Source organism: Haemaphysalis longicornis, unplaced genomic scaffold, assembly GCF_048455015.1.
Source record: "Haemaphysalis longicornis isolate Haplotype H1 unplaced genomic scaffold, Haemaphysalis longicornis Haplotype H1 scaffold_7, whole genome shotgun sequence".
NCBI classification, from domain to species: Eukaryota; Metazoa; Arthropoda; class Arachnida; order Ixodida; family Ixodidae; genus Haemaphysalis; species Haemaphysalis longicornis.
In genome coordinates this window covers 178,600,061-178,619,006 of record NW_027526422.1, presented here as the reverse complement: position 1 = coordinate 178,619,006, position 18,946 = coordinate 178,600,061, and the positions used below count along the sequence as shown (strand labels likewise).

Genomic DNA, 18,946 nt, shown 5'->3' with positions numbered 1-18,946 from the left:
GTAAGCTGCTCGAGAAGATGATAAATCGCAGGTTCGTGTACTTCCTTGAGTACAACGGTCTTCTCGAGAGCTGCCAGGCAGGCTTCAGGGTGGGGCAGATCTACCAATGATCAACTTGTTGCGTTGGAATCCTTCATCAAAGATGCATTTGTTCATAAGCAGTTCTGCCTTGCAGTATTTTTTGATCTTGAAAAGGCTTACGACACAGCCTGGAGATACGGCATCCTTAGCGACCTCAAGTCCTTTGGTGTGTCAGGTAACATGTTAAACACCAATTCTACTTTCATGTCCACGAGGAAATTTCCTGTTAAGGTTGGATCATACCTGTCCGCTATACATGTGCAGGAAAATGGTCTGCCACAAGGTGGAGTTTAAGGTGCACATTGTTTATAGTTAAGATAAACTCCCTCCAAAAGGCACTGCACCAACCATTTCCTGTTCCATCTGTGTAGACGATATACAAATATCTTTTAAATCCTGTAACCTGTCAATTTGGAACGCCACGTTCAGCTCAGTGTTAAGAAACTTGCTGGATGGGCGGACCCTAATAGATTTAAACTAAACCCGGGCAAAAGTACGTGTGTTCTGTTCTCCCATAAGCGCGGCCCTAATGCGGACCCTGAGATTACTCTTAACCGTTCATCTATTCCTGTTAAACGGGAGCGCAAGTTTTTAGGTGTCATATTTGATGATAAGCTCACGTTCATCCCACACATCAAAGGCCTTAAACATAAATGCCTCAAAACACTAAACATTCTCAAGGTCCTCTCCCACCAATCCTATGGTGCAGACAAAGAACTGCTGCTCCCGGTCTTTACCGCCTTAGTCTTGTCTCGGTTAGACTACGGCATTGTAGTGTATGGGTCGGCAGCAAAAACGAAACTAAAGATTCTTCATCCAGTACTCCACTTGGGCCTCCGCCTTGCGTCGGGTGCGTTCCGCACTAGCCCGGCACAGAGTCTATAGGTTGAGTGTAATAAGTGGTGCCTTGAGGACCAACGAACGTACATGGACTTACTCTACGCTTCTAAAATTTTATCGTTGAATAACCACCTTTTTGAACCTTTTTAATGATACATATACATCACCGCTGTTTGCAAATCGCCCGTCCGTTCCTTTGCCGTTCTCGTTTAGAGTGAGACAGGAAGCTTCAAATTTCGACATCTCATTTTGAGACATTTACACATCTTCTTTTACTGACGTCTTACCACCCTGGCAGCTTCAACCTGTTTGTTGTGACTTGTGCTTCGCGAAAATTGAAAAAACTAGGGTACCACAAACTGCTATTTGGCAGCACTTCTTGTCCCTGCAGTATAAGTATGAATGTGCAGAGTTTTACAGCGACGCATCACAAAGTGCCCTTACTGTGTCGTGTGCGGCGCACGGACCAGATTTTAGAATATTTAAGACCCTTAACTTGAAAACCAGCATTTTTACGGCGGAAGCCCATGGAGGTTTGCTTGTTTTAAATCACGTAGTGCAATATGAAATACCCAAGTCTATCATCTTCACCTATTCACTGAGTGTTGTACATGCATTGTCATCCAACAAGTCTTCTAAAAACCATGTTCTTAATGTAGTGTATAAAACCATTATGACAGTGTATGCAATAAATCTCGAGGTGATCAAGTGTTGGGTTTCAGGCCACTCTGGGATTGCGGGAACTGAGACCGCGGATCAGATGGCCGCTGCTACTGCACATAGAAATACACAGTACCCTACACTGACCTCAAGCCACACATCCGACAACACCTTCGCGAAACATGGCAAGCACTTTAAATCAACAAATAGACAACAAACTACACATAATAAAGCCACTGCTGGGGTCATACACGACTGACACACACAACAAACACACTGAAGTTGCCGTTGCTAGGTTGCGGATAGGCCACACTCATATAACACACTCCCACCTGCTCACAGGATCTCCAAGACCCCTGTGTAGCGGGTGTGGAGAGGCCCTATCTGTAATCCACGTACTACTCCAATGCAAAACACTCGACACAACACGACACAAACACTTCACCCAACTTTACAGAAAACACATCCTGTTACATCCAGCGTTTTTCCTCTCTGATAATCCCACATTTTCTGTCAAGCACGTTTGTAAATATTTACAAGATGTTAAATTCTTAGACTTAATTTCATACCACGCATGATCACAACCTGGCCTTAAACACCAGCCATTCTCACTGTCTTTTATTGATTTTACTTTCGTTCTTGCTTACTGATTTTAGTGTTTACATTCTCACCTCTCATATTTAACCACTGTTTTGGCGCTCTTTGCCCAAGTTGGCCTCGCGTCATTAACATCCAACCATCGTCATCATTGGTTCTCTAGACAACAACATGCCTGATACTTTTTCTGCCTTTTGAATGTCCGTGCGTGTAGGAGGTTTCGCTTGAAGAAGCAACCCTCACCCAAATAAGCATTGGTGGACGTGCCATTATCACGGGATCGTACGTGCCAAAGAACGCAAACATACCTGGGTGAGTAATTAAGTTCAGTTATTTATCTGTTACTTGGGCTGCCTATGATGAGCTGTAGGCTCGCCTTCATGCGTACCAGTACAGGACCGGAGGGAAAACTTTCTTGTGTCAGTTGGGATAATAAACTGCGTGAATTCGAATGGATTTATAACTGCAAAAGGGTTAGTTAAATATGTCAGCTGAATCTTCAGCGTGCAAGACATACATAATGGTCGACTCACAGCGTGAAAGCGCAGAGAATAAAAAAAAACAGGTCCATAAATCAGCATGGTAACGCCAACGTATTCGTGGAACCTCTTATAAACACAGCAGCTAATTGAGTGTTACAAATGTACGTAAGACTTTTCCGAAGGGGGATTACAACCAAGTTCCATGACACTTGCAGATGAGTGGTGAACCCCTGAAGAACTGCAGGTCGATGATTTCACCTGACAAAAAGAGACCCTTGCGAAATGTTTAGAGCATACTACTAACCAATGTGTTTTCGAGCTGTAGTATTGTAGAAAATTGAGCACGGTTATAAATTTGGTGAGTGACAAAGCACATTTCCGCTAATTACACAGAAAATGGGCTAGCAACGGTAATGGGCCAAGAGCCTAATGAAACAGAAATTACAGTACCTAATGTAAGCGAAACGGTATTACACGTAGTGAAACGTAGAGGAGAATGATGATAATGAGCAGGCATGTTGAAGGTATAAAAACCCCGTTATTGTTGTGCGGAGAATGGCCGCGGTACCTTCAACACAACACTTGTTTTACACATTGAATTAGTGCTGTGCATGAGGTGAGGGACTCGAACTGCCTACATCAACAACAGCTGCAAAAAAAAAGCGGCGCCCGCAATACCTGCATATCTGTTCTACCATTCCACACTAACGGCTTCGCATTCCCTACAAAATAAGACTAACTTTTAAGGTGTCCTGGGACTTCGTAAACATGATTTTAAAATACATATACAGCTCCTGAGGCAACCATGAAGAACTGTCGTAAGTTTAATCAGTTTTAAGGGATAATCAGCAATGAGCCTCAAGCCACAGGTTCGTTCGTTGGAGTGAAAGCAGAAAATATTCTAAGAGAGCAGTGCGAAGCCTCGTGCACAGGCGTGTCAGCGTAGCTCCAGGCTGCACGGGCTTCACCCGAGGCGCTCTGCTTAGCCTGGCGTGGCCACTGGTGTTTATGCTGATGCTAGCTGCCCGAGAGGGAAGCGAGATAGTCATGTTAGTTGTAAGTGGACACGGCAAGTTGGTTGCATTGAAGGGTGCAGAGCATAATAAAGGGAGGTGACTGCTGCAAACTTGAGACCGCTCACTTGAAGCATTCAGTTCCACCGTCTCCCCGTAACCATTGATGTAGAGTAGGAATGTTGACGACTGGTAGTAGATGACCGACTACGAAGATAACAGGGCTGCGGTGCTCCCGTACGGGTTCTTAACGGACTCAAAAATGCTTGGAAGCTTTGATCGGGCTCACCCAAGCGCAAGCTAGGCGGAAGGGTGGTTCCTGCCTTACTGCAATTTTCATACTCCAATTATTCACGTGGGCTTCAGTAGACGGCTCTGACAAGATTTTCCAAGGACAGGAAGTAGACTGCTGTAATGACATTTTCCAGAGAGCAAACAGCAACATATATACAATGTATGACGTGTGCGGCACGAGTTGATGACGCCTATGCTTAACAGGCATGTTGAACTAAGGGGCACATGTTAATTATGTGAGCACGGGTTGTCAAATCACAATCAATCTGAAGGGCCAATATGTGAGAAAAACCATCTCATTCCTTAAACAACCTAAAGGTACCGTGATGGACATCGCTGCTATCTTACTCACGGGGATTATTTTGGAAGATTTTTCCAATATGACGGGTTCGCTGTTTAAGCTCAACGAGTCACATTGCCAACAGTGAAAATAAGAGAGAGAAACTAAAGGCGAAGGAAACTGAAGACCGCTTGCTGAAAGACTGCTTCCAGAAAACACGTATTGCGTTGCCCCTGAGGAATGTAACGCGGACAGGTTATTTCGAGGGAATGCCTTGCTATATCTCAAATATGGACTTCCGTCCGGCAGGAAATACCGACAACTCATGGCCCCCTACTCCATGAGAGAACCAGTGCTTTACTCAGCGCACGTACGTATGGCAGCTGGACGTCAAGGCGTTCGGAAAACAACCACCAGGATCTGGCATTCATTTTTTTTGCCAAAAATGTTTGTCGATGTAAATAAATACGTGCAATTTTTTGTCATCTGCGAAGCACACGATCTAGTGGCTTGCCGAGCTAAAACCGGCTCTCAGCATATGGGCACAGGTATCGCCATCTGTTCCTGTGTTACAAGCGCCAGCCGAATGAAGGAACTTTCGCATTCAGAATGAAGCATCCCGCCTGGTATTACAAGAGCACTACTTTTCTGTTCAGTGCACTAGGAGACGTGAAAATTTTGCTACAGAATTCTTTAGCAGAATGTAGTTCTTGCTGTCACCGTGCGTTAGTGTTTTTTTGCCTTCTACAATCTACTTCTATACTTTTTTAAGTGTGCGTGCCGCCGCCCACGCAACTTTCTTGCGGGTGGCGAGCGGGGAGGTTAGGCTAATGAAAAGGGTGGGCATGGTGCCGAAGACCAGAGATGGCAGCGGAGACAGAAAAAAAATTGGGCCCATCTCCCCGCGAGGGGGACTCGAGTAAATGCGTCGCATAGGGGGTGGGTGTATTGCGTTAACGTTTAGTGTTTGGGGAGTTGGTGGTAGTGAATGCGTTGTATCAGCAGCTTCTTGACGTAGTTTGAATGAGACAAGGACATAAGGCGCGTTCGTAGCCTCCCATTCTGTGTCGGCTTTGTGGCGCAGTGGGTAGAGCACCATGTACATTGCGTTCCGCCCACAGGGTCGAGGGATCAAAACCAGGCGCCGGATGGTATTTTTTATATAGTGTAGGGGGAGGGGTGCGGACTACGACTACGGACGTCAACGCGGGGGACATCGTGAGTCACTGAAATGCTCTGCAGTTAAAAACCGACCAAAGGAAGAAGAGACCGATGAAGGTCGACGTGAACATGAAGGAGATAGGACAAAGCGCATAGGCGGAATAGCCCGGAGAGGAGAAAGAAGGGATCGATCGTCGTAATCCACACCTTTCTGACACCTGGTTCGAGGGACGAGAACTGTTCGGCAGTCGAACGGACTGCCAGTGTAGAAGGCCGACGCCTCAGCCAGTCCTCAAGCACAGCCTGCGCAAATCAAGTATAGACGCCGTCGTCCGAGTCTGCGCGGCAGGCGTGGCTGAAGCACCATCGAGGGCGCCGGCTGCTGATAGTCCGCCGCAGTTGCTCTACCTGTCCTCGGTCGCCGCGCCTGTCAGCCACGACGTCTGCGCACTTCCGCAAGGAAATGAGAGACAGTTTTTCTAACGTTTCTTGAATTTGGTGTGGTATAAACCGTTTGACGTATTTAACCCGTGGTCCATATCACATGAAGACCTCGCGACACCCTCAAGGTCTAAAAATCGTGACCATAACATCACATTATTCAATACTGTGAAAGAAGAAAGCTGTCTTGGTTTTCGCGATGCGTGCTAGGCCCCATAGAAACCCGCCCGCGTCTTCCCACGGGGGGAACTCTAGTAAATGCGTCGCAGAGTGGGGGGGAGGGGTATCGCGTGAATGTTGCGTAATTGGGTATGGTTTGGGAATGCTTAATTGTTATTTCGTCTTGATCATTCTTATTTATTGAATGAAGGAGAAGCGAAGGCAAGGAGTGTAAAGTTAAAGTCTGTCTTTATTGCTTGGTGCCGTCGTTGTATTGGACGGAGAGGATGACTGCTTTGTGGTCGCTAAAGTGCACTTTCAAGGGGTCAGTGAGGAGCGGTCGTGCGATTGAATAACTGGTGAAGACGTTGCTTCCATCGCGTCTACTCGAGTCAAGCAAAGCGTCAAGTCAAGCGAAAGCCAAGCAAAGACGTCCTTGACTGAATTCCGAACGCGCGCTCCGCCGCTTATATACACACCGCCCGCGTTCGAGGGAGAGGAGTACCGGGGAAAGACGCGCATGCGCACACTTCCGTACACAAGCGCGTGAACTTTCCACGCACCCTCCAAGCCGTTATCACGTGTACACGCCATGCCGCCGTTACTGTTGACCGCGACGCATCGCACAGGTAGCTACGACGCATGCGCACACAGACGCGCTCCCCCCGCACCGCCGCAGCTGTAGTTGAGAGCGACGGAGCGCACGAGGTACACGCGCTCCTCCCGCACCGCCGCACCTGTTGTTGAGAGCGAGGAGAGTACGGGGGAGAGACGCGCACGTGCGCGTCGACGCGACACGCATACGCAGTGAGCGTGTGGAGGGCGCCAACGTCAAAGCGTGACATCGTGCGACTAAGAAATGCTCCGCATATAAAACTGTTATGTAATAAAATTTTTACGTGCCTAATTGAGCGCCTGTTGCATTACAACGTGTATGTGGGAAGAAAAGCTGATTTTAACTTGCTTACCCCCACATCTTCTGACTGTCACCGAATTCCAGCTGAACGGGCGCAAATGTGCATAGAACAAACCTCCTCATATTTTGTCTGTATTTCTACATTCCGGTTCACTCGGTAACAGGAACGAACGTGTACAGATGTATTACGTTAGCCGCGGCCATTGCTGCCTAATGTTCGCAAGAGTGTGCAGGAACGTGTTTATTCTTTGGCTACTTTGTAGCCGATGTGTATGGACAGACTTACGCCTGGACAGAGGGCGAAGAATCCAGTAAAGATGAGCCCGCTCTACTATATTGTTGTTAATAGAAAACTTCTAACCACACAAGTTCACAGTCGGCTGGAAACATGCTTAGAGTTTGTTGGGAGCTATGTCGGGGCAATTGGCGTATTCATGGAAGGTTGTGGCCGTTACTACACCAGGGTGGCCAATCCTGCTATGGTGAGGGAGTGCATTACCGGCAATGGTCGGTAGGGTCAGGCCGCACCCCAAGCCCCTTTGTGCAATTCCATCAATACGGGGATTTTTTTCAATTCGGTGGGAATTGTCCGGCACCGGGATTCGAACCACGGTCCTTCAGCACGCGAGGCGGGTGTTCTACCTCTACGCCATTGCTGCATCCTAACGAGGAAGCCGAGCTTACCACACAGGAAGCCAGCGACAAACTTACACGCATTATCACGGAGTGTGCAGTAGAAGTCGGGGGCACTATGGCTAGACAGGATACTGGTAATCTTTCACAGGAGACGAAAGATCTAATCAGGAAACGGCAAACCATGAGAATCTCTATCGCAGCTGACTGAATAGAACGAGCCGAGCTCTCGAAGTTAATCAATAGGCGTAAGACATCTGACATATGGAAGTATAATATGGAGAGGATCGAATACGCTGTAAAGAACGGAGGTAGCCTGAAAGCAGTGAAGAGACGTCTTGGCGTGGGGAAAAATCAGATGTATGCACTTAAGGATAAGCAAGGCAATATCATCACAAATAGGGATAAAATAGTCACAGTTGCCGAGGAGTTCTATAGGAATCTGTACTGTAGCCGGGACACACAGGATAATGCCGAACGAGACAGTAGTTCGGAGGAGATAGACATCCCACGAGTAACGACCAAAGAAGTAAGGAAGGCTTTGAAAGAAATGAAAGGGGCAAAGCACCTGGTGAGGTTCAGATAACAGCAGACCTCTTGAAGGATGGCAGAGAAATTATACTTGAAAAACGGGCAAACCTGTAAACGCAATGCCTAATGACCGCAATGGTACCGCAATCTTGGAAGAATACGAACATCATCCTAATCCATAAGAAAGGCGACATGAAGGACTTGAAAAATTACAGGCCCATCAGCTTACTGTCAGTCGTCTACAAGGTATTTACCAAGGTAATCGCTAACCGAATTTCTGCAACCTTAGATTTCAGTTAACCTAAAGAACAAGCAGGGTTCCGTAAAGGTTATTCAACAAGGGACCATATTCACACGATCAATCAGGTGATAGAGAAGTGCGCTGAGTATACTGAACCCATATATACAGCCTTCATAGATTATGAGAAAGCATTTGACTCGGTCGAAACCCTAGCTGTCATTCAGGCATTACGGAACCAGGGGGTAGATGAGCATATATGTAAGAATACTAGAGAATATCTACAATGGGTCTACAGCTACCAGAATCCTCCATAGGGAAAGCAGTAAAATACCTATAAGGAAGGGTGTCAGACAAGCAGACACAATCTCTCCAATGTTATTCACACCATGCTTAGAAGAAGTATTCAGAACGTTGGATTGGGAACAGATGGGAGTAAGGGTTAATGGAGAATACCTCAGTAACCTCAGATTTGCTGATGACGTTGCCTTGCTAAGTAACTCGGGGGACGAATTGCAAAGCATGCTTTCCACACTGGGCAAACGGAGTAGAAACGTGGGCATGAAAATTAATATGCAGAAAACTAAAGTAATGATCAATAACCTCGGGACAGCACAGCAGTATGAGATAGGTGGTGAGGCAGTGGAAGTGGTAAGCGAATATATCTACTTACTCCAAGTTGTGAACCCAGATCCCAACAATGAGGCAGAGATAATTAGAAGGATCAGATTGGGGTGGGGTGCATATGGCAGACATTCTCAGATAGTGAATAGCAGCCTACCATTGTCGCTGAAGAAGAAAGTGTATGACAGCTGCATCTTACCGGTACTCACCTACGGGGCAGAAACTTGGAGGCTCACTAAGAGGGTTCAACTTAAATTGAGAACGACTCAGCAGGCAATGGAGCGGAAAATGATAGGTGTAACATTAAGGGACAAGAAGAGAGCGGAGTGGGTCAGGGAGCAAACTGGTGTTAAAGACATATTAGTAGAAATTAAGAAGAAATGGACGTGGGCAGGGCATGTAATGCGAAGGCAAGATAACCGCTGGTCATTAAAGGTAACAGAGTGGATCCCTAGAGAAGGCAAGCGTTGAAGGGGGCGGCATAAAGTCAGATGGGCAGATGAGATCAAGAAGTTTGCGGGGATAAATTGGTTACAGTTGGCACTGGACCGAGGTGATTAGAGAATAATGGGAGATGCCTTTGCCCTGCAGTGGGCGTAGATAGACTAGTGATGTTGATGATGATGTTGGGGCAAAAGAAAAGAGCCTCGGACTGGACGACCCTTCATCAGCAACACAAAGGAGATTCTGTTATGCGAGCACACAGCGAGACCCCATGTCTTCGTGCGCCTGCGTGGCCGTGCAGCCTATCACTCAATGTCGCTCGGGCTGCCACGTGAGGAGTGGCGCTCGATCCTGCAATGTCGCTGGAGCTACTGCCACAGGGCTTCCCCCCTCCCCCGAGAGAGGAGCGGGAGTGACGAGCGATAAAGTCATGCAAAAGTCCAGTGGCCACGCCGAGGAGGCGTAGTTAAAGAGGCAGGGCGGGTTCCAACGAAGTAGTTTCGGCGGGAGGCTCCAGGTGCGCGGGCTTCAGCCGTTTAATGCCCACGGTGTCTTGAATTCCATTGATGCCCAGGACAAACGTAGTTGAGTGACGGTGAACGACCGGATAGGGACCAAGCTAATGATGACGCAATGGTCCTCAGACGGGTTCGTAACGCACGAAAACGTGCGTGGCAGTTTTTGACATGAGCTTGCGTGGAAACCGTCTGGTACTTTGTAAGGCGAGTGGTTTGATGCCGAAGGTGCCTATAAACCTCTCGTAGATGTTTGACGTAATCGCTGGCAGGGACAGGGTGCGAAGACTCCTCGAACAAGTTCGCTGGCAAACGGAGAGATGTTAAACAAGCTCAGCAGACGTGCACGAAAGGTCCACTTTGTAGGAGCACCGCATTGCAAGGAGCGTCATAGGTATTCGTTACCAACTCGGTTGCGCAGCCGTGCGCAGTGAGTGAAACCTTCAGGTGCCGATGAAAACGCTCAATGAGGCGGTTCGACTGTGGGTGGTACGCAGCTGCTCGCAGACGAGTCGTTCCGAGAAGATGGAGTAGTTCGGTGAACAGGTACGGCTCGAACTGCTGGCCGCGATCGGTGACGACAGTGGAAGGGCAGCCGTAGCGCGATACCCAGGTAGATACAAGGGCTGAAGCTACTGTGGAGGCCGTGATGACGGGAAGAGGCAGGTTTCGCACCAAAGTGTGAAGGGGTCGACAGAGGTCAGGATATACAGGTAATCATGAAAAGGAGGCAGGGGGCCGATGAGGTCAACATGAACGACAAAAAACGTTCATCGGGCCTGAGAAATGGCTTGGCAGGGGAAACGGAATGGCGTTGGACATTTGAACGCTGGCACGGCGTGCAGGCGTGTACCCAGTCTTGAATGTCAGCATTCATACGGGGCCAAATGTGGCGCTACCCAATGAGTTTTTGAGATGCCCGAATGCCAGGGTGGGCCATGTTGTGGATGGCTCAAACAAGCAGCGAAGATGTGAGGCAGGCACAAAGGTTCGGGGAGAAAGAAAGGAGCCTCGGGCAGTACGACTGTTCATCGGCACGACAAAAGAGTTTCTATTTTGTGAGCACACCGCGAGGCCCGTGTCCTCATGCGCCCGCGCGGCCAAGCATCCTGTAACGCCATGTCGCTCGGGTTGCAGCGCGAGTAGCGGTGCTCGATCCAGCGATATCGCTGGAGATGCTGCTACGAACTCTATGGCAACATTGTTAGAGCACGTAGAAATCATCAGAAACTAGATAGGTTCTTGCTTTGTCACTTGTTGTGGTTTTTTGTATACAATTGCGACTTCCTCTTTCACTCGACGCTGGTGTAATGCGGTGGTTTATCTTTACAATGGTGTGTTGTTACGAACACGAAATGTTCGTGTTGTTAGGAACACGAAACGTTCACTCATTTGAAAAGCAAATTACTGCATGAACATTCTGCTAACCTTATTGTATTTTTTCCCTATTCTCCCAGGATTTCCGTTGACCTACAAATACGGGGAGGTAGTAAATATACGAAGATATTGGGAATGAACATCAAGACCTTCTCTATCGCAGTTGGCGCCAAGGAAACACTGATTGACGGCGATGAAGAAAGCCATACACAGAATTTGCCCGTGAAGCCAACCGACTTCATTTATCTGATCTTCCAGAATATCGAAATTACGTCAATGGAGTTTGTAAGTTTTATTTTTGAAATATTTAGGGAAGTACTACAACAGTCATAAAGGGGGTTAGCCATCACATGTATGGATACCTCCAGGGACTGTGCACTAAAACCAGAGAATCAATTCTTTTAGTGCTGCATGCAAAGTATTCATGTGCATTTTTTTCAATGCAACTAACAAAGGAACTAGTGTGAAATGTGAGCGTTAGACAGTAACAAAAAAATCTCCATGCATAGTTTTCTTACCACGAAGAAAAGTTTTAGCCCACTGTTCCAGAAAGAGCCGCGCTCCTTGAAGAGCAGTTTTCACGCAGCCTGCAGCTTCCAAGGAAATGAGGAGGAACTCGCTACTGCAAAAATAAATCATACACACTGAGGCACGAATTGTATAACATTAAACACAGCAGAGATGAGGTAATAAAAGTGACTGAACGAATTATACCAGGCTGCACGGTACCAGTCTTAAGCCAAGGGACACATGTGAACCTACAAGCCCATCTTCTAAGTGCCCCTAGTCTGGAAATAGGGAGGAGAAAGGCCCTCAAGGGCAACAAGGGAGGAAAACGCTGCTGTTAACGATGGGGTATGCGTAGGTCACCTAGATGTGGTAGTGTACAACAAATATGAACCACAAAATATTAATAACTACATTCAGAATGTCCGAAGAGTTTAACAGTACCCTTAGCCTGTAAAAAAACCTACTTAATTCTGAAGTACACGAAGAACGATACCAAAGAGCTCAACAACTACTTATTCATGAGTCGACTGTCGGATCTATTGAAGCTGGTTACCAAGTTGAACGGCCGCCAAAACGACCACCCATACTTCTCTAAACGGAGAGAACTGGCGGGGTTTAGAAAGTGGTGCTCAGCAATGGATGACATTCATATCAGCGATGAAGGAAGAGAAAAGTCTGTGGAGTATTATGGTCAATTAAATTAGCTGAAATGTATGAACTATAAAGATGCAGTTGATTTAGTAGAGCCTGTTGCAATTATCAAAGTCCTAAAGAGCCGGAAATAGAGGAGACCTGTGTGAGACACTTAAATCACATCTACAAGATGTGTTAGAAAAGGAGCATCCCACATTAAAAGGGAGGAGCTCCAGATAACCAAGAAAGACACGAAGACGCCATCTTGGCAATTTTAAATTGTTGACAGCATGTCTGCAAGGTGTATTCATGAAGCTTGACTGACCGAAGGAAGAAGTAGGTATAAACAAGAACAGCAGGATCCCCTTGGATATTGACGGTGGCACAGTCTTGTCGACTGAGTTTGGAGAACACTTTGGAACATTGTTTAACACCTGCAGTCAGATAACTTTGCGCAGGGTTACAGATAAATTTGAATTAGTGGGAAGTTATTCTTAATAAACATAAGGCAAGCACACTTCTTTGCCTGCGTAACGGAACGCTGCAACCAGTAGACGAATATGAATGCACCCAACGAGTAATGAATCTTCGTCGTGCTAGTGTTTGTGCCTATAAGGAAAAAAATGCGGTGCACAATAAGTATGGGTTCTGGCGGCCTGGGGAACCACTTCCTGCAAATGAAAGGTAGGGTACCTCTTTTAATGAAAAGAATGGCATGCAAGCAATGCCCTGTTATTGGCTGGGAATCAAGAGGAAGAGAGAGAATCTATGCATCTTTTATTTCTAGAAAGCGGCGATGTACGGGCGGCAGCCAGATAAGCGTAATTTGAGGGGAAAATGAAAACCGGCCATGTGGTCTCCAGTGGCAAAGAAACATTCTGACCGAATCCAGACACCGGCCAAAATACACACATTAGTGTTACAGTGAGGCCTTCTGGTAACTTAAACAGGCTTACAATGACAGGCTGTTACTTTATATTGCGCTTACTGGTGATTACCTTGTTACAGTGTGTGGCATCAGCATGCCATATTTTCTAACATGTTGGTGTTAGTATCTGGGTGTATTGAGGCAAAATAATGCGATCTGCCTTGGGCTGAATAACTCAGACTCCATAGATCCAGCTCCTTTTCGAACGCACATATTGGCAGAAAACCATTTATGACATCAGGTATTCATTGTACACGCTGTCGGGACGCTTGGGAAGAAGGGTGACCTACCGTACAGCACTCTCTTACATACCTAACCGGTGAAGCTGTAATGTGCTGCCGGTCTTTTACGTATTCAGTTGCCCCAACCATTATGAACAAATGTGTGACCGGTGTTTGCCATTGCCAAGTGGACGCTGCTCCGCCCACTCCGGGCGCTGTTATCGCTTGAATGGGAATTTACGCAGTAACTGCCTGAGCCCCAGCTCATCTGTTTCTCCAACATTCCAACTCGTCTATACGGGGTTTTTGCGCATGCATAGGTTTGTGCCGGAAGCGCTTTCTGTGTCACAGGACAGCGGATTTCATTTCACCTAACCGTATAAAATTTCGCTTTGAAACATCCAGCGTCTGGAGGAAGTGTTACGGAATCCCAAGGAAGCGCCGTAAAAGGTAGCCAAAATCGCCATTTTTTTAGCTTCTGTGCATTACAGCCCTACACAAATCCTACTTTATTCTCGTAATTCTAGCTGTGAGGCCATACATCTGAGATCCTTGAGTCATAAAACGCTTTGTACATTTTCATACACGTTACAGTACATTTTTCTTTATTCGTTTGGCTAACCTGGGTGGTTTCTGCAACGTTTACGATTTATCAATAAATCGATCATACGACCAATCAATAAATCCATGAATCGATACATAAATCATTCTATAAATCGATCAATCGTCAATTAATAATCAATGGAACTGTTTAAAATAATAGGTACAAATGCCAGGAGTACACAGAAAAAGCCAATCATAGGCGGCTGTATGAGGTCCGTGCTGTCTGTGTTACAGTACACCGCTCAGAATGTATGCGATTTTTAAAGTATACAAATTAAAACTAAAGTTCATGACAAAGATTGTACTAACCGTTTAGCCGCACCAGTTATCATAATCAGCATATCTCACTTAACCATCAAGCGCGGTAATCACTGCTGCACTGAACAAGCGGTTAGTATTCAACAAGAAAAGTGATTCGAAAAAATCACGGAATATAAAAAAAACAGTTTTGTTGTAAAAACATGGCACAGTTAGTACTAGTGGTGTAAGAAGAACACCCGATATTTTTAGTGACAGTAAGCAGGTGGGTATTTAGAGAATACTTGCCTGTTGGTCCACTGTCGAAGAGCCTCAGCGGGCTGAAGCCTGTCCGATTAAACGGGTATGTGGCCAGCACTCCTGAGTCCCACAGAACGACCACTCCCGAAAAACGGCTACCCGAAAAAGTTCATTCACTCCGTACCCCGGCGCAAAGAGCAGAAGAGGGTGCAAACTCTCCACGAACTTCAACCTCCGGACCCCTGAAAAGCGTGCCGGTGCCGTATATCCCAGGTACAAGCGAGGCCTTGGCCCGCATTTTCCAAGGGGTAGGAGTACACATAGCCCACAAGCCTTCGGCGGGAGGGTAAAGCATTGCTGGCTGTACTTTTCATAGAACTGCACTGCAAGTTTCGTAACTGGTAGCACACAAGTACATTCCAAAGGAATGTGCCGTAATTTGTGGGAAGGTAAAATTACTTGATCCGAATTTAAGGCTGGAGAAACAGCAGAGCTGGCGGGTACTCTAACTCCGCCGAAGACCCGGCTGTTGCACCGCGCATGCATTTTCAAACTTCTGTTGAATGTTCTCCATGACTGGCAGTTCGGACGCCTTGTCCGCTCGGTTTCACTTCTCTCCCAAAGTGGACCGCGTAAGCAGGCGCTAGAAGCTGCTGGGTTTCACTTCTCTCCCCATGTGGACCGCGTAAGCACCAGCTAGTAGCCGCTGGGTTTCACTGCTCTCCCAAAGTGGACCGCGTAAGCACGTGCTAGCAGCTGCTGGGTTTAACTTCCTTCCCAGTGTGGGCCGCGTAACCACGCGCTAGAAGCCACTGGATTTCACTTTTTCGAAATGTCGACCACGTAAGCACCCAAAAGAAGCAGCTGGGTTTCACTTCTCTACCAAAGTGGACCGCGTAAGCACACGCTAGAAGCTGCTGGTTTGACTTCTCGCTAAATGTGGACCGCGTAATCACCCGCTAAAAGCACATGGGTTTCAATTCTCTCCCAAAGTTGACCGCGTAAGCACGCGATAGAAGCTGCTGGGTTTAACTTCTCTCCCAATGTTGACCCAATAGGCACACGCTAGAAGCCGTTTTGTTTCACTTCTCTCCCAAAGTGGACCGCATAAGCATGCTCTAGAAGCCACTTGGTTTCACTTCTCGCCCTAAGGGGACCGCCTAAACACGCGCTAGAAGCCGCTGGATTTCACTTCTCTCCCAACGTGGACCGCGTAAGCACGCGCTAGAAGCTGCTGGGTTTAATTTCTCTCCCAATGTGGACCACGTAAACACGCGCTAGAAGCCGCTGGGTTTCACTTCACTCCCAATGTGGGCCAGGTAAGCCTGCGTTGGAAACCGCTGGGTTTCACTTCTCTCCCAAAGTGGAGCGCGTAAGCACCCGCTATAAGCTGCTGAGTTTCACTTCTCTCTCAAAGTGGACCATGTAAGCACAGGCTACAAGCCGCTGGGTTTCACTTCTCTCCCAATGTGGACGGCATAAGCACCCGCTATAAGCTGCTGAGTTTCACTTCCCTCCCGATGTGGACCGCGTAAGCACCGCTAGAAGCCGCTGGGTTTCACTTCTCTCCCAAAGTGGACCGTGTAAGCACAGGCTACAAGCCGCTGGGTTTCACTTCTCTCCCAATGTGGACTGCATAAGCACCCGCTATAAGCTGCTGAGTTTCACTTCTTTCCCAATGTGGACCACGTAAGCACGCACTACAAGCCGCTGGGTTTAACTTCTCTCCCAATGTGGACCGCGTAACGCGTAAGCACGCGCTGAAGCTGTTGGGTTTAACATATCTCCTCCCAATATGGACCACGTAAGCACGCGCTAGAAGCTGCTGGGTTTCACATCTGTCCCAAAGGGGTCCGGTAAGCACGCGCTAGAAGCCGCGGCAACAGTCCTGCTAACTCGGCGTCTGTGCTTCCCACTTCAGGAGCGAACGCACTCGATTGGGCGAGAACCGCTCACGATGAGCGCTGGGCTGAGTGTTCTCCAAAGTCAAGCTTGCAGACGGCGGACGCTCCTCATAAGGCGCACGCACTCGTGCACCCGGTATTTCGTCTTGCGAGTTTTGGCGAGCTCCTCACTTTGAAGAGGTGCACGCACAAATCTGGCTGACGCCTGCCGCTCCTTCTAGAGCTCACGCTGACGTGCGCTCGATCTTTTTTATAGGTATTTTTTCTGGTGACGCGGTATGGAGGAACTGAAAGCTTAAACAGCTCTGCTATTAACATATTGCACATGTGTTCGCTCCTTGTTAGCGTGGTGGGGATTTCTTTTGCCTTTTCCTTAACACCCCAATAAGAAACCCCAAGTTTTGATCCCCGCTGTGTTCAATGTATTTCAAATGCTATGTCACTGAAGAAAAAAATAAGGGAACTATTTGCCGTGAATCAGGGAGGCTTAGGATTGGGAAACAAGAATTTCAATAGGCAGTTGTATATTTGCTTCCTGCAGACTATCATGTATATATTTGGCCATCTGGGCAAATATAATATAGTTAGTTATGATAAAATAGGACTGGTCTTTTTATGTTATCTTCATTGCTTACCTGCTGAACCTAATATAGCTATAATAGCTATAATATGAGTACCATATTACCTTAGGCAAAGGAGAATAGTTTTTTTATTTAGCAGCATAAAAATAAGCTTGGAAACTGAGTTTTAATTGTGGAATAAAATCGTGTGACAGTGGCCCATGCTGATGCAACAATGGACGGGTAATGGTATTGCCAACCATTGAAACAACAAACATGGGCACAAAACGAGAACCGAAGCTTGTACATGCCATAGCTGACCCATTCTGTGAAAAATCACCTTTGATATAATTCTTGTTGTCGGGAAAAATAGAGGCCGCCGCTGAAAGGGGTATGTAAATAAAAAACATGCACAAATGGAAGCTAAACCCGAGCCTCCCGATAAGAACTACTATGCTCTAGCACCGTGCTACTTCCAGTTTCTTTTTATTATGTTGAAGAAACTTCCACTCGAAAACCCTCGGCAAGAGGGTGGCGAGCTGTAGTCGCATATCAAACAAAAAAAAACAAAAAAAAACATCAAAAGTAAACTGAAGCTACAACAAAATTATTCAAGTTGCCCTTAAAGGGAGGCATTGATAGGGCAAAATTGAAACTCTGAAAGCTGTCTAGAGACCCACTTCAATGATCCTAGACGCTGTGTAGGCGTTGTTATCTGTTTTCAAGGCTCATACAGTCTTAGGGGATGGGTCAGCAACCAAGAGGTTTGAATAACTAAAGTGCATGGTTCACAACATTAACAAAATTGGAATTAAAAAGGAAAAGTCTTAAGATTAGTGCTTGTAGCGTAACACTTACGTAAGGCCACAAATGTAAGTTCACGGAAGGCCACAAACAAGCTATGGGAAGTAATTGGCGCCCGAACTCAAAAAAGTCACAAAACAGATAGAAATGCGATATTGCACTGAAGAAGTCATACTAAGTACTGGCAGTGTTTAAAACACGTAAACAGACCCTTTAAACCACGGAATCAGACTAAGGTGACGGCAGAAATTTTTATTAATATATTTTTTTGAGAAAGTAATCGTAATAAAAAAATACTTTTCTTCCCTTTCAGCACTCTGGTCTCCAAGCACTGGGGTGAACGAAGTCTCGGGAAAAATGCACATTACGACAGCCTAATTGCTGAAATAAATAAAACCACACGAAATGATTTTACCGGGCTTTTTAAAATAAATTTTGTTGTTACGAATGTAGCTACGTCAGTTGCAATATTATTTGAAGGGAATGAACGTTCAATGGACTGTTTTTTAGGCGGCTGGGCTATGCTCTACCTACATACTCTGCCAAGGCCACCAAGAATTCTTGCGTCGACTTCACGTGCACGCCATGGCCGGGTTCATCCAGTCCTCCCAAGAAGTGATGCGACAACGCAGGTGTGGCGGCATATCTGGCGCATCGCACTCCCAGTAAAGGTAACATGAAGGAGCGCGATGGACAGTTGGGTGTCGGGAAAATGGTGCACGATGGGATGCCGTGTATGTAGCAGATAGAGGGTGGAGTGAGAACAGGGGACGTTTGGGCTTTCCGGATTACAAATGCGGCTCCACGGGACAGCGTGGGGTGGGGAACTGCGGAACACTGCCTGCGGGTACGTAGTGCGCAGAGATGCTGTCGGCGGGGCGGATTATCTAAATTCTTTCGGGTGCCGGGTTGGAACAGACTTAGCCACAAGATGGGCGGACCCGGCAAGAGTTCTCGGGTAAGGGCGTGTGCTCGAGCATTGCCCTACAAAGTTGCTTG

The 18,946-nt window shown here is 46.9% G+C and overlaps 1 protein-coding gene across 3 annotated transcripts in view; it reads left to right on the top strand.

Annotated features, from left to right (window-relative positions):
• LOC144147288 (uncharacterized) overlaps nt 1-18,396 on the top strand; it is a 181,524-nt gene extending 163,128 nt beyond the window's left edge. For 2 of the 3 annotated variants that reach the window (XM_077679386.1, XM_077679385.1), the window contains 3 exons: nt 2,393-2,490; nt 11,367-11,571; nt 18,261-18,396. In XM_077679386.1, coding sequence (XP_077535512.1) covers nt 2,393-2,490; nt 11,367-11,571; nt 18,261-18,287 — 330 coding nt within the window. In that variant the 3' untranslated portion in view covers nt 18,288-18,396. The remainder of the gene's footprint in view (nt 1-2,392; nt 2,491-11,366; nt 11,572-18,260) is intronic. The other variant, XR_013317882.1, reaches the window with a different exon arrangement.
• Nucleotides 18,397-18,946: the final 550 nt, after the last annotated feature.